This window comes from Chanodichthys erythropterus, chromosome 21, assembly GCF_024489055.1.
Source record: "Chanodichthys erythropterus isolate Z2021 chromosome 21, ASM2448905v1, whole genome shotgun sequence".
Lineage (NCBI taxonomy): Eukaryota > Metazoa > Chordata > Actinopteri > Cypriniformes > Xenocyprididae > Chanodichthys > Chanodichthys erythropterus.
The window spans coordinates 28908378-28923400 of record NC_090241.1 but is presented as its reverse complement, the minus strand read 5'-3'; the positions used below and the strand labels follow the sequence as shown (position 1 = coordinate 28923400).

General features: G+C 34.9%; 1 protein-coding gene across 2 annotated transcripts in view; it reads left to right on the top strand.

Annotated features, from left to right (window-relative positions):
* cntn3b (contactin 3b) overlaps positions 1-15023 on the top strand; it is a 59628-nt gene that overhangs the window by 26675 nt on the left and 17930 nt on the right. For both annotated transcript variants that reach the window (XM_067372930.1, XM_067372928.1), the window contains exons 6-12: positions 2365-2467; positions 4035-4219; positions 7701-7837; positions 9266-9395; positions 9855-10005; positions 10102-10229; positions 14019-14194. In XM_067372930.1, coding sequence (XP_067229031.1) covers positions 2365-2467; positions 4035-4219; positions 7701-7837; positions 9266-9395; positions 9855-10005; positions 10102-10229; positions 14019-14194 — 1010 coding nt within the window. The remainder of the gene's footprint in view (positions 1-2364; positions 2468-4034; positions 4220-7700; positions 7838-9265; positions 9396-9854; positions 10006-10101; positions 10230-14018; positions 14195-15023) is intronic.

The following is a 15023-nucleotide window of genomic DNA, read 5'->3' as shown; positions in this document are numbered from 1 at the left end:
CGACACTGTCACAGTTAATACTGTAAAGCTGTTATCTTTAAAACAATCTATTGTATAAAGTGCTATATAAGTAAACGTGATGTGACTTGAACGCTGAATTGCAGAGCTGGTGCAAACAAATCCACATTCTTATGTTCAGATGCTTTCTTAACTCTTGTTTTCTCCCTGCCGTCATTTTTGTTGTCTGTTAATTGTGTTATTGGGAGGAAAGCGCGCAGCACGTTAACATATTTATTTAAACAGCATTCGCAGCAGCTTGGGCACGGCTGGTCACGTATTTCGAACTTCTTTTTAACCCTAAGCGAAAACCGAAAAAGAACTTTGCTGCGTGTATCAGGGCCTTAGGAACCTTTACTCTGTATTGTGAAAAACTGTAATAGATATAATGGGACATTTCACATAATTTTACAGTAAAATACAGTTAAATGTTCAGTTTTTGGAAGTGAAGAACAAGTCACCTAGACTTTGCCAGAATTCTCTGTGTGACAACTCATATTTTTCATTGAAATAACTAGGGGTGTGACGAGATCTCTTGTCACGAGATTTCGCGAGACTAAACTGTGATTAGATTTCTCATCGAGATGAAAAATAGTCTTGTGTGTTAGGAGGATTAGGAAAGAATATGCCAACGCTACGTTTACATTACGCCTCCACTGTCGTTTTGCTTTGTATTTAAATATAAAAAATTAATTAAGTTGGATGACAGTCGCCGCTGCTCTATATTTACAGAGTATGCGCGATCACGAAAGTGAAAGTAAACAAGCACACATTCAAACGCGATATCAATACCCCGCATTTTGAAAGCAGCTCCCTGATGAATAAAGAGATCTCTCAATATGTAAGCTATATTAGGCTGGGCAGTGTAGTTGTAACCATCCCTTAGCTCTGTATCAAAGAAAATCTTGGTCTTATTCGCACTTTGAATAGTGAGAGAGTGCGATTATGGTTGCACTTATTGTAAAGTGTTACCATAAAAATGAATAACAGTTTTCTCTTAATCTTATTAAGCACAAACAATAATGTTTCATTTGTTAACATTAGTTAATGCACTGTGAACTATAATGAAATAACAATGATATTTTATCAACTAACAAAGATCAATAAATACTGTAGCAAATATATTGCTCATTGTTAGTTGATGTTGGTTAATACATTAATCTTAATAAATGAGACCTTATTGTAAAGTGTTAACATTTCCATTTATACTGTTTTATTTCTCATGTGATCAGTTTGTGGAAAGGAGTTCAGTTAGGAGGTCAAAAGTTGAAGAAGCTCATAAATCATCTACAGTAAGATTTGAAGAGACTGAAATCATACAGGAGAGAAGTCAGTCCGTTGAGTTTGTGGCAAAACCTTTTATAGTGCTTGAGTATTGTTGTCTTTTATTGCATATGATAATTCATACTCAGAAAGTAGAACTGAAATGACATTCATTACAAGATGATTAGTTAAAACATTTCAAATACACCTGCAGAATATTTTTTCTAGTCATGTATTTCGCCATCTTGTCTCGTCTCGTGAACTCAATCTCGAGTCTTGTCTCGTCTCGTGAGATACCTGTCTCATCACACCCCTAGAAATAACTGTTTCTTATAATTTTATTTTATTTTTTTCAGTTATGTACATTAAGGTTTTATGTTACATCTTGCATTATTTTAGTGTGTTAGATGATGGTGGTTTGTGTTAGAGTGTATGACACCTTCTATATATTAGTATTTACCTCAGCTTATGGAAAAGCTACATGTGGTGAAGCTTTCTCTTTGCCACCTGTTTAAATGTTGTCAGTATTTTATAAAGGTAAGAAACAGATTTTAGTAATAGGGTATGTCAATTAATGAAATATACATGTTTTTTTTATTTATTTAATTTTTTTTTACATATATTTGTTCAGTCTGTAAAACTTAAAGTGTATCTAGCATATTTTTTATGGTAAAGTTCTGGTAGACACAGCTTTTTTACAGTAGATTTCACAGATTTTTTTCAAAGTATCTCACATGGGTCAAAGAAGCATGTGACATTTTTAGGGAGAAATTCGTAAATGTCAGAGAGTGTATTTATGCCACTGTCTTGAAAGCTAAACTGCCTCTTTTAAGAACACTAACCTGCACCCTTGACAATGCCTCAAAGGAGGCCACATTTCCATTTGAGATGGATCCTGTTTTTATTATGCTTGTTCCATAAATCTTTAATAACGTGTCTCTGTATTTTTGGCACAATCTTCTCGGTTCCCCAGCTCATTGACAGGTCTTTGTGTTTTGCCATTTGTTGTTGTTTTGCTTGTATTCTGGAGTACAAAGCTTGTATATCGTAAATCATGAATGACAAAGCCGTTTGCATCTGTGGTGTATTGTCTGCCCATGGCAGGAGCGATGGGAGAGTATGAGCCCAAAATAGAGCTTCATTTCCCAGACACCATTCCAGCTGCTAAAGGATCCACGCTGAAGCTAGAATGCTTCGCCCTGGGAAAGTAAGTCCGACATGCACACACCTGCGTCTGTCTGTGTCCTCTCTCTGCAAATTGTTGCCAGAGTTCACACCCTTGCTTAGTGCTGTTTAATTTTATCCTGCGTTATAAAATACACCAAATTTGTGATCAGCACTTCAGGTTCATTCTTAATGCGATTTGCAATCTGTCACGGAAGCTTTTTACAGAGGCCTTTTCACTATAATAGTCTGCTTTGCAGAGAGCAATGACCCGCAAGATTTACTCCTTAAATAGTGTGGAAATAGAGCTGCAAGCTTCTTTTCAAACCAAGAGCAGAAGGGTTGTCGTTTAGAAAGAGGGGTAATGCAGGTTTTCAAGAAGTGGGAGATGATGGCTTTTCACACAATACAAGGAGTGCGCCACCCCAGATCCAATCCTGAATCAGATCCATTCACACTCAGATTTTCTTAATAGGGTATGTCTTTGAAGAAATAAGGGGGAAATGGATTTTCTTTTGCTAAACATTATGGGATTATGGGAGTTCCTGTAGCTGGTAGAGCGGGAGTTCCTGTAGCTGGTAGAGCATGATGCTAGCAATGCTAGTGTCGTGGATTTGATTTCTGGAATACAACTGATCAAAATTCTTAAGTTGAATGAAATTTAAATCAATACCACTTTCAAAAGTTTGGGTTCAGTAACATTTTTGAAAAAAGTCTCTTTTGTGCAGTTTTATTGCCATTTAAAATTATTGCTTTCTATTTTAATATATTTTAAAATGTAATTTATTCCTGTGATGGTAAAGCTGAATTTTCAGCAACTTTACTCCAGTTTGTAGTGTCACATGATCCTTCAGAAATCATTCTAATATGGTGATTTGGTGCTTAAGAGACATTGTGCTGCTTAATATTTTTGTGGAAACTGTGATACATTTTTTAGGATTTTTTTTTTTGATTTATTCTAAATAGAAATATGTTGTAACAGTTCAAAAGTCTTCATTGTTGCTTTTGATCAATTGAATGCATCCTTGCTGATTTTTTTTGTTTGTTTTTGTTTTAAACTTACTGACCTTGAACTTTTACCTATTTAATGATAATAATTATTAACAATAATTAATAATGATCAAATGCATAGCTAGAATTAATTGTATGACACTTTAGATAAAAGCATCTGCCAAATGGATTTCCTCTCACCAAACATTACATTAAACGTAATTCTACGTAAAACCTAAAATAGAATTGTGTGATTAAAAAAAAAAAAAAGTTCCTGTAGCTTGTTGAATATGGAGTTGGCAATGCCAAAGTCATGAATTTAATTTCTACAGAATACATAAATGATTAAAGACCTTGAATGCTTTGAATAAAAGTGGTTTCCAAATGCATAAATGTAAATGCAAGATGTACAATAATAAAACGCGTAGCTTGGATGCAGTGAATGTCCCTTTTGATAAAAGCGCTTGTCAAAAACTTCTACAGTAGCAATGCCAAGGTCATGGATTTAATTTCCAGGGAATTAACATACTGAAGTACAAAAGGTATATTTGCTTTAGGTGAAAGTATCTTTCAAATGAATTTGTCTAACTGCTAATGATGGCTTTGCTCTGGTTTCACAGTCCAGTTCCTAAGATCAGCTGGAGAAGAACCAGTGACGTTTCGTTCCCAAACAAAGTAAAACTGAAAAATTCGAACGCCATTCTGGAGATTCCGAGTTTTCAACAAGAGGACACAGGGACGTATGAGTGCATAGCAGAAAACAGTCGTGGAAAGAATGCTGCAAGGGGTCGTGTGTCTTTCCATGGTGAGTTGTTTTCGTTCATCCTCGATTTCTAGTTGTTATGGATTTTTTCATTTAATACCTCATTCTCTTTCCATCATATATCATAAACACCATTGTCAACATATAATTTTATTGTTATACATTGGTGTGTATTTTTTCTACCACTGGAATTTGTTATTTGGTAAGTATAAATAGATGTTTTTGTTGACAGATCAACTTGTATCATCAAGATTTACAGTAATACAGTAAGAAATATGACTGTTGCCATATGGCAGTTCTGCCCCACCTTGAAACTGCAGCAATAAATCAGTAAATAGTAGCATCAGTTGTAGTTTAATTTGGAGGTGTTGTATAGAAATATAATTATATTTCTGCAATAAAAACATTATGAATCATGGTTTATCTTTTGAGAAAAATGATTATGGTTCACTTAATTTGAATTTGTAGGAGATTCAGCTGCCTCTATAGCAATTTATTAAAAAGACATGAATTTAATCAATAAAAATTGTTTGCTTAAACTTTATTTATTTGCAGTAAAATAATTATTTTGTATTTACCTTTCAAAAAGTTTAATTTAAGGCCAAAAAAAAAAAAAAAATCAAATAAGTAAAGAAAATATTTCAGTAATTAAAACAATGTTTACCAGAAAGAAAGCAAAGCTATTTTAAGTTTAATATTCTATAACAGTTTTATAAGGTTCTATACTACCTGGAGTGGCATGATTATGATATTTTCCACTGTCATTATAGCACATAAAACTGCACACAACCTCGCTATGCCATATATGTCATAACTCACAGTGAGGACAAGTCATAACAAGTGTCTCATTTGACTTGTGTCCTTGAGAGACATGACATTTCATGATCCACGTGATTGTGACCTTCTGCAATAAGCACCTCATTGTAGAAGGTCACAGTGGCATTCCATGAAAAGTCAAGCTTAATTTGAAATGTATGGTGTTGTTGTATTAATAATTTTATAACCTTTATTCCTTTAATGAAATATGTATGGAATATCTTGTTTCCGCCACTAAACGAAAAAGATAATTGTGACTTTTTATGTCACACTTTACTTTTTTTCTTGAAATTGTTTCTTGCAAAAGTTTACATCACAAATTGAAAAATCTTTAATCTCATTTTTTCTCAAAATTGTGAGATTGCAAGTTGTCAGTTGTGACTTTATTTCTCAGAATTGTGAGTTTATATCATAATTCTGACTTTATTACTTGCAATTGCGAATTTACATCTCACAATTCTGAGAAAAAGAAAGTCATGACTGCAAGATGTAAACTTGCAATTACAAGAAAAAAAGTCAGAATTGTAAGATAAATAGTTGCAAATACCTTTTGTAATTTTTTATTCCATGGTGGAAACAAGCTTCTATAGATATCTAACACACACTCTGCTTTTGGATTTTCTGTATTTGCAGTATTGGGAGTATGCCTTGCCAAAATAGATTTTCTGTTCCACCATTTAACGTTGTGCAGAAAACAAGCAGTTTGAAAAGCACTGGATTGGTGTCGGTCTTAAAGGATTCATAGGTCTTATCCTGGGTTTTTTTAATTAACATTTGTGGAGAGAAATGCAATCATACGAATTTGTTAATTGAACTCAAGGCTCTGTACGTGGCACTGGAATGTTTGCCAGCCGAAAGGATAATAAAGCTTCCAGAAGGAGGTCAAAGGATTTGTAGCACGGAACAGAGCATGTGCCCGTGGTGTGATCGAATTGACTTATTCACTGCGCATCTCACTTCAGTAGTAAGATTTATATTCACATGGTTCTTGTGAAATGGGTCGTCTATTGTTTGTTTTTCTAGGAGCGTCAAGCATGCAGTTAGTATTATACAGACTTGCTAATGGGTGTATGGCAAGCCTTTTTGGAGGTGGTGAAGCAGCTTATGTGATTGTAGCCTTTTCTGATAATGATAATTATTTTAATTATTAATTCATAGGTCACACTGTGTGATTTGAGCAATTTGAGTGAATGTGGGATGGGATTTGTTGTCTGTGAGTCAACTAACTTTGAAGGAATAGATGAAAAAAAAAAAAAAATCGTGTCATCATTTGCTCACCCTCATGAATCTGATTTATGGCACACAAAAAGACTTATTTCCTTGTATACATCGAAAAATGATATACACTATCTTTTAAAAGTTTAGGCTCAGTAAGATTTTATTTTTTTAAAGAATTTAATACTTTTATTCAGCAATAATGTATTACATTGATGCAAAATTAATGCAAAAATAAATGTTGTTCTGTCATGACAACTCTCGGGAGATTGGTATGGTAATGAATTAGGCTTGGTGGAATAGATCTGATACGCTGCTGGTGCTGCTGCTGCAGAGCAAGTACCAAGACTTGCTACTGCCACTACATTCACAGACATTGCTGTGAGCATGTAAGACATGCTGCTGCTGCTGTTGCTTATGTAACATAGATAAATGAACCCCGTAGCAAATCTATACAGGTGGAGCTGGGGAAGGAGGAGGGTTTCTGAAAGTGCCCTGCACACTACTACCAGCAACACACCGGTATTTGTTGGAATGTTGAGCCGCAGCTCATTTGCCTCTGTTGCATAAACAACCAATCAGCTGCTATGTAGATAATGATGTGATCCCTACCAAATGAGTTAGCCTGCACCATCTAGAGTTTCCATTCATTCCAACTTTCCATTCATCAAAAGAATCCACAAAATTATTAAACAGCACAATTATTTGAAGAAATGTTTCTTGTGCACCAAATCAGCATATTAGAATGATCTCTGAAAGATCATGTGACAGTAAAGACTGGAGTAATGATGCTGAAAATTCAGCTTTGCTATCACAGGAATAAATTACATTTTAAAAGATATTCAAATATAAACTGTTTTAAATTGTATCATTTAATCAATTCTATACAATTTAAATAATGAGAGAAATAGACTTCTTTCAAAAAAAAAAACATTTTAAAAAATCATACCAACCCCAAACTTTTAAACGGCGGTGTATATTTGGTTCTTTACTTTCATTGAAAAGAAGTGACCAGGAGCAGCCTACAGTAGCATCTCCTTTAGATTTGCACAGATGAAAGGAAGCCATATAAGTTTAAAAAGACCTGTAGGGTGAGAAAACAAATGATGAATTTTTCATTGTTGGGTGAACTTTTACTTGATTTATTTATTTATTTATTTATTTATTTATTTCGAGCAATAGTGACATAAAGCAATTGAAGCATTTGATTATACAAGGTAAGTTCACCTTACATAAACAACATAATTAATCAATTGCTCGAAACGGAGTGGGAAGAAGTCAAACTTATTTAAACCCACCCCGGTCTGTTACAAATTAACAATTAATTAACTTTAATTGTTTCTGTCATCAAGACCTTTGACTTCATCAGCCTTGGGTAATGTGGGTGGTTTTAATATGCAAGTGTAACATTTCATTTATGTGTATTGATGAATATGTCCATCATCGACCCTTTATACAATGCATGATTTATCAGTGTGCTCTCTTTCCATAGCCACACCTCATTGGCTGCAAACGATGGCAGACACAGCATTGTCCATTGAGGAGAATCTGTTTTGGGAGTGCAAAGCCAACGGGAAACCAAAGCCCTCCTACAGCTGGCTGAAGAATGGAGAAACTCTTATATCAGAGGTACTTTAGAGCTTTTGAAAGACAATGAGACTAAAAGCTTTATCTGCTCTTACTGTAGTTCAAGGTCAATGCAAACATAAATTCTCATTGCTGACATAAAAGTAAGGTAAAAAAGAAGCCAACAGCTGTTTAAGTAGGAGAGACTCCCATCAACAAACATCAGCAGTTATAAGGCAGCAGAGAGACTCCATTAGATGTGACCTGCATTCAAACCGAGAGTGACCCGTACCTCCTCCCCTCCCTTCCATCACACATCACGTCAATCTCTCCCTGTGACTCTTTGTGCTGAGTTCAGCCCTTAAAACAGCCGATAGGCTTAAATGTCTGCTATGCCATTAGCAGAACCATCAGCTCAACACTTCCCTACCTGTCTCACATACTTTTCCGACTGGGCGCCCATGCCAAATGAATTGGCCATTAGTATTTCACTGTTATGTTCAACGTTTCTTTTCTGTTCATCGGAGCATAGGGTCAGCATTTTTCCATCTTTCTCCTCTGTAACCTCCTCCACCCTCTCCAAACTTGTTTTTAGATGTTCAACCCGACAGACTTTCAGTGCAGCAATGTTAAAAACAAGCCATTATTCAAGGGATGCACAATATATTGGTTATTGGTCAATATTAGTTTTTTTTTATTTTTTTTATTTTTTTATTTTTTTATTGGTTGATATTGGATATACATTGGCTGATTTAATTTTTTTTTTTTTTTTTTTTTTGCTCAGTTTCCATATTTTTACATTTAGATAATTTAATAGCATTGTTAAATGTATAATTTGTGGCAAATTATAAAATTAATATTTATTGTCAAAGTTGCAATGGATAAATTCACTTGAAGCTTTTAAAATTCAAAATTGGTTTTAGTTTTAAATGTTTTATTTTGAATTATATTAAGGCAAAATCCCATAGACTTACAGTAAAGCAGTGTTATTATTTTAGTATCACTGAAATGCTATTATAGTTTTTATTATTAATAGTTTTAAATTTGCTTTTATTTTTATCATTTGTTTTCATTTTATTTTTTGTCAAAGTTTTTTTTTTTTTTTTTGTCATAGGCCTATTCATTTATTTATCATTCTTTTATTAGTTTTTGTTTATATGTTTTAAATTTTTAGTTTAGTATTAGTTATTTTAGTACATCAAGTTAAATTAAATGAAAATTAGATGTTTTAATTAGCAGCTAGCTGAAATAATATAAGTTTATTTTTTGTAATATTTCATTTTCAACTTTTTTTTTTTTTTTGTTACCTATAATAACCCTGCTTTGAAAGAGGGACCCAAACCATATCTTGTGACCAGAATATCAGAGAAAATTGGCAGTAGTCTCTTTTGACTTGGGCCAGTAAGCAACCATGAAATCAAGCAACCCAGCAATGCCCTAGCAACCGCATAGCAACCATTTTACTCCGATTGTTTGTGTTTGTGTCTACAGGGCCGAGTGCAAATAGAGAACGGTGCTCTCTCCATCTCCTCGCTAAACCTCTCAGATGGCGGGATGTATCAGTGTGTGGCAGAGAACAAGCACGGCATCATTTATTCCAGCGCCGAACTGATGGTGCTTGGTACGACCTCTGTGTTTCTACTGCCTGCTCTCCATCCTTCATTTGAATGATAAAACTTTGTGTAGTCACAGCCCAAGCTCAAATTACAAGGCAGCACTGAAAACATCTGTGTGATTTAATGCTTCATTGTAACACTCATATTTCCCCGATATTGATTCTGGAATTTATGCATTTTAATCACAATACATTGGTCAGTATTGTCCGTTCAAGGCCAGTGTCAAATAAATGGTGTCTTTTGAAGATACGGCACAGAATGGCACAGTAAAATGTAAGTTTAGTTAAAGACAAATGGCCTGGAAGCAGCCAGTGGAAATGGACGGCTCTATTTGTTAAGTCCTTTAGACTTTTCAAAAAGGCTTTCTTCCTTTTTTTGCCAGAGGCTGTTTGAACGTCAATTGCTGTTCATCACAGATTCCATTGAGTGTGAGTCTGAGGACCAAATCTCTCTGTCTCCTACAGCCTCTGCTCCCAGCTTCTCCCAGAATCCTTTGAGCCGAGTGCTTAAGGCTCGCTCGGGTAGTGACGTTAGCCTAGATTGCAGGCCACATGCTTCACCCAGAGCCATTAGCCTGTGGAAAAAAGGGACTGAGATACTGCAAAGAAACGAACGGTATTTAGCTTTCAAGATTATATGTTATCACATTGAAGACTTTGGCCATGTGATTTATTTTTTGTGATGTTAATCGATTTTTCAAATTTTCTCAAGGATTTCCCTCTTCCCCAATGGAACTCTTAAGATTGCCAATGTAACTAAGCGAGATGGAGGTAGCTACACGTGCATCGCTAAAAATCAGTTTGGCACAGCTAGCACAACAGGAAGACTGATAATCACAGGTGAGTCATTGTGTTTTATAATCTAGATAAAAGTGTTTTAGTGCACACTGAGATTCGAATCCTGCTTGCAACATTTTCCAGATCTTGTTTCTCTCACCTAACTATTTTTCTATTTTTCATTACAATAAAAAATAAAATAACAAAAAGCCAAATGGAACAATAAAAAATGAAAGAAACTATTCTCCAAGCAAAGACATATTGTAATTTCTTTGTTGTAAAAAAAAGCTGATTCATCCGTCTCAAAATATTGTGGGATTCTTTTGATAAACATGCATTTATCTTTAGGCTCTAAAGTAGCTTTGGGTGAATAACAGCTTTATTTTTGCTGTGCAGACAATACACAGTCCAGTTCACTCTTATTGTTGACTCAGATACTGTATTCTTGATGGTTTAACTATGATTAGCTTTGAATGAAATGCCACATCTGGCATATATCATGATCCATTGCTTCAGCTGTTTCAAGAAATATATTAGCCAATTGACAGCTCCATTCTTCTAAGTTTACGTTGTCACTGCTGTCAGCCTTTCAAGTCAAAAATCACAAAGCATAAGATTTGTTTTATATAATCAAGCAGACTGAGAAGTCTTACACAATGCCGCTACTTTATTTCAAGACAAATAGCTTTTGTTGTCAAGTCTCTATGTTTAAAAGTTTTAAGACATCTTTTCAAACTCCTATTTAAGGAATAGTTCACCCAGAAATGTTAATTCTGTCATCATTTACTTATTGTCATGTCGTTCAGAACTCTTATGACTTTCTTTCTTTCTTATGTGGAACACAAAAAGAGAAAATATAAAGAATGGACTGTGCTTTATTTTTCATGCACCAAATGGAGGCTGGAGCTTTAAAGTTTTATAAAAGGATGCAAAACCACATTAAAGTAGTCCATATGAGTCGTGTGCAGTATTTCAAGTCTGTCTGTCTTTGTTCACTATTAATCTTCCCCTCCATTGAGCTACGAACTGTGAAACAGGTAATAAGGTGTTGAGTTGAACTCGAGAACTGAATAAGTCAGATGTGTGAGCGAATCATTCAGTTTTGTGAACCGCATAAACTGATTCATTGGTAAGATTTGACTCAAAAGAATCTTTCATTCACAAATCAAACATCTATACTTGAATGAATCATTCAAGGTAGATTTCTAGTAGAGAATGGCGTTGACAACAACAAAGTTATGGGTTCGATTTCCAAGTCATATATATGCAATTTAAAGGTGCAGTAAGTGATTTCTGAGAAATGCTGTTGAACGTATACACTCATGATGGGGGAGGAGAGAGAGTGAGCAAGAGGGAGATTTGAAGAAAGACTGTAGAAAGAGAGATGGCTGAGAGACATTACAAAAGAGAAAAAGGAATATCACTGGAAAAAGAAGGGTTGTAATCAGGCAAGAACTTTAGAGGCAAGAGCTGTTTTTGTTCTTCCTTGTTGTTTGTTTGTCATCTTTGCTTTATTTTTTGCAAAGCATTATTTTGCTTTGCTTCAGCTATGATAAAGGGACATCCACTCTTGCATTGCGTGTTCCTGCATTTTGGGGGCGGAGCAATGAAGGGAGGGGTGTGTTTGTTTGTTTCAAATATCAACAGTGTTTCTCACAAATCACTTACTGCACCTTTAATGCTTTTGTGGCCTTTCCTTGTTTACTGTAATTGATCCTTCGCAAAGACCCGCCCCCCCTTAGTTACTGTTGCTTTGTCCAACAAGCCATGGCGCAGAGCAAAGAGGACACTGACAACACGTCGACAGACAAGACAGAGCAGGTTACTTATGATATTAAAACTGTGTAGTTTTTTTTTAAGAAATTCAAACAATAAAACACGTTTTGTGGCTCTTTAATGTGTCGTGACCATGGTGGTGACAGATTGCTGTAGCGCCTCAGCTCAAGAGGCTCATAAACTGATCATCTCTTTCTACTAGTTCATGTATAGCATCAAATAAACATGAATGAACATGAGAAGGAATGTTGTTTCAAACGCGGAAAGACATCAATATACACAATTTTTCAAGTTTAACTCCACTGAGGTTAATTTTCTAACTACTGACTGCTTTGTTTGACAAAATGGCGGATTCGGCATTATGATTGGTTAGATCGCTTGTCAATCAAACTCCCTCCGAAGGGTCAATTGCATGAAAAACATTGTGATTCACTGAAGAAATAAAGTCATACAGGTTTGGAACAACATGAAGTTGAGTCCATAAAATTTTCTTTTTGGTTGAACTGGCCCTTTAAAGTAGCTGTCTATATTGTGGAGATATAACATACTCTTATCTAGAATTCTACTTAGTTCATATAGCCTCTTGCTGCAATCTTCCACACAGTCCAGTCCACGTTACGCTAATTACTCCTTGTTAAGGTCATTCTTAATTGCTGCGGCCATTATCCATGTGGATTGTTATCTCCTCGTTAAGATATAGGATGAATGTTATTCCTCACTTTTGTTCTACATTACATAGGTTACGGGTTTAATCAGCAGTATTTTCATGGCAAATCAGAAGAAACTCATTAGCTGTGTGCCATTGAGGCATCTGTGTGAGCCCATACGTCTTTTGTAGGGTTTTTTTTTTTTTCTTTCTTCTCGTCCTTGTATTTTTCTCTCATTATGTTTTTGTCATGCACCAGCAGTTGACCCGCTTAATGTAATTTAATTAAAATGACCTTTCCCTTACAAAATGCCTTCAGTTCACTCAACTGTATTCTGCTCACAGACATGCTGCCAATTCATTTGGCTCTTATTAAAATCCACTTTATGTTCTTCTCAAATTAATAGTCCCCATATGGAAAGACAGCAGCCAAAAATCTAAGTATAGCACCTAGAAATTAAGATTATTTATTACAGCAATAAACCACTGCAGGCTGTGGTAAAATTGCTTACCCACAGCCTCGAGCGGCCTACTGCTCATCAGGACTATGGCAATGGAAGACACCGATGTTCAATACATATATTAATAATTATAATAATAATAATCCAATAGGGTCATTCTCACCATGCAGATAATTTTTATGTCCCTATTATACAGTATTTTAATTAATATATTATATTGGTAATTTTAGTGGAAGTTTTGTTTTATCACAAAATCACAACATATTTTAATTAATTTCTAAATAATTTTTGAATAACATTAGTGTCTCATTTTTTTAATATCTAAATGGTATAAACTGAAAAATTAAGAATTTTACAGATTTTTCCTTTTTTTCCCTTTCTGCAGATAAAATATTTATCCATATTTTGTTATATCATGTTATAAGCAACTATTATTTATTTATTTATTTATAATTCATTTATATTTTTTTCCTTATGTCCTCAATATAATTTTAGTCTTGTTTGTCTTTTTTAGTCCTTTGTTTTATTTTTAACAGTTCAAATGTGGCTCATCCAATCAAGCCTTGTATTGTAAATTAGTGAATTGATTAGTGTATTATATGCAAGTTAAAAAGGTGAGTTTTAACTATTTTGCACTATTATATATTTATACATTTCATTATTTAGTGAAATAAGTGTATTTGTAATTGACATTTGTCTCAATTTGTTCGACATCTTGAATTTTTTTATTTATTTATTTTTTTTTTTACTGAGATTGTTGCAGTGCATTTTAATATTATAATGCAGAATAATTATGCAGCCTATCCTTTTGCAACAGCCTTTGTGTTGGGAGCTTAAAATACTGCTTTCAGAGGCAGCACACTAGGTTTTTGGAAAAGAGTAATTGTCTTGGTCACAGAAGAAATTTTCTCGCTTTAGTTTGTGTCCCAGAGCTAAACTGACAGACTGTGTTGGCACTGTAACTAACAGAGCCCACAAGGATCAGCCAGGGCCCCAGCAGCACGGAAATCACTGTGGGGGAGAGCATCGTGCTGCCCTGCCAGGTGACTGCTGATCCAGCCTTGGACGTGGCCTTCTCCTGGGCCTTCAATGGTCAGCCCATCGATTTCCATCAAGACGTGGACCACTTCGAGCGAGTAGGAGGGGTGAGTATTGTGGTTATAGGGCAATATTGCAACCTCAGCATCCTCATCCCACACCACCACCTCCAAACTTGAAACATTCATAGGGAAACATATCTTGGAAAACAAGATTTTCCTTGCTGTTTTGATGTACTGTGTAGGCATAATTTAACATTCACAAATCATTTATGAAAACTTGACTGCAAACAAGTCTTAAAGGTACATTAGCGCACAGGTCTAAAATAAATGATTAAATTAAAATAAAAAATCTTGTCCAACATTGTGTGCATTTCATAAAAAAATGCCCTAAATGTGCAGAATATTAATCCTTTTAATAACATACAAGATATTTGGCATGAGAAATCTTTACAATAAACTGCATGTTGTAATTTCTTAAATTCAAAGTAAGATGAGTTTGAGCATTAGGAGGAGATGGAAAAAATTCATTTGTATGAAAAATAGTTTTGTTTGTTTTGTGCTCATCAGTTGAATCAAACCAAACAACCCGGCATACAGTCCATTATATTGAATATATGTCAGACACAAGAACCTGAAGTACTGTAACTGGGTTTTAATCTAATCATTGTGCTGAACAGGAACAAGCTATTGGGACATTGAATGCTCTCTCTCAAAGAGATTTGCCAGCCGTTATGTCTGTAGTTTGAAATTGGATTCTTGGGATGAATTTTGCCGCCTTGTTCTGGGTCATTCCGTTGTTGACCTACATTGAATGTGAATGATTCAACATGTATACCAAACAGCTGGTCTTTACAAACTGAACCAGGGAAAGAGGCCAGATCAATTAAGAGTCTTGTTCCCATTTTACCCTTTCAGTTTCACAGGATATTTTACA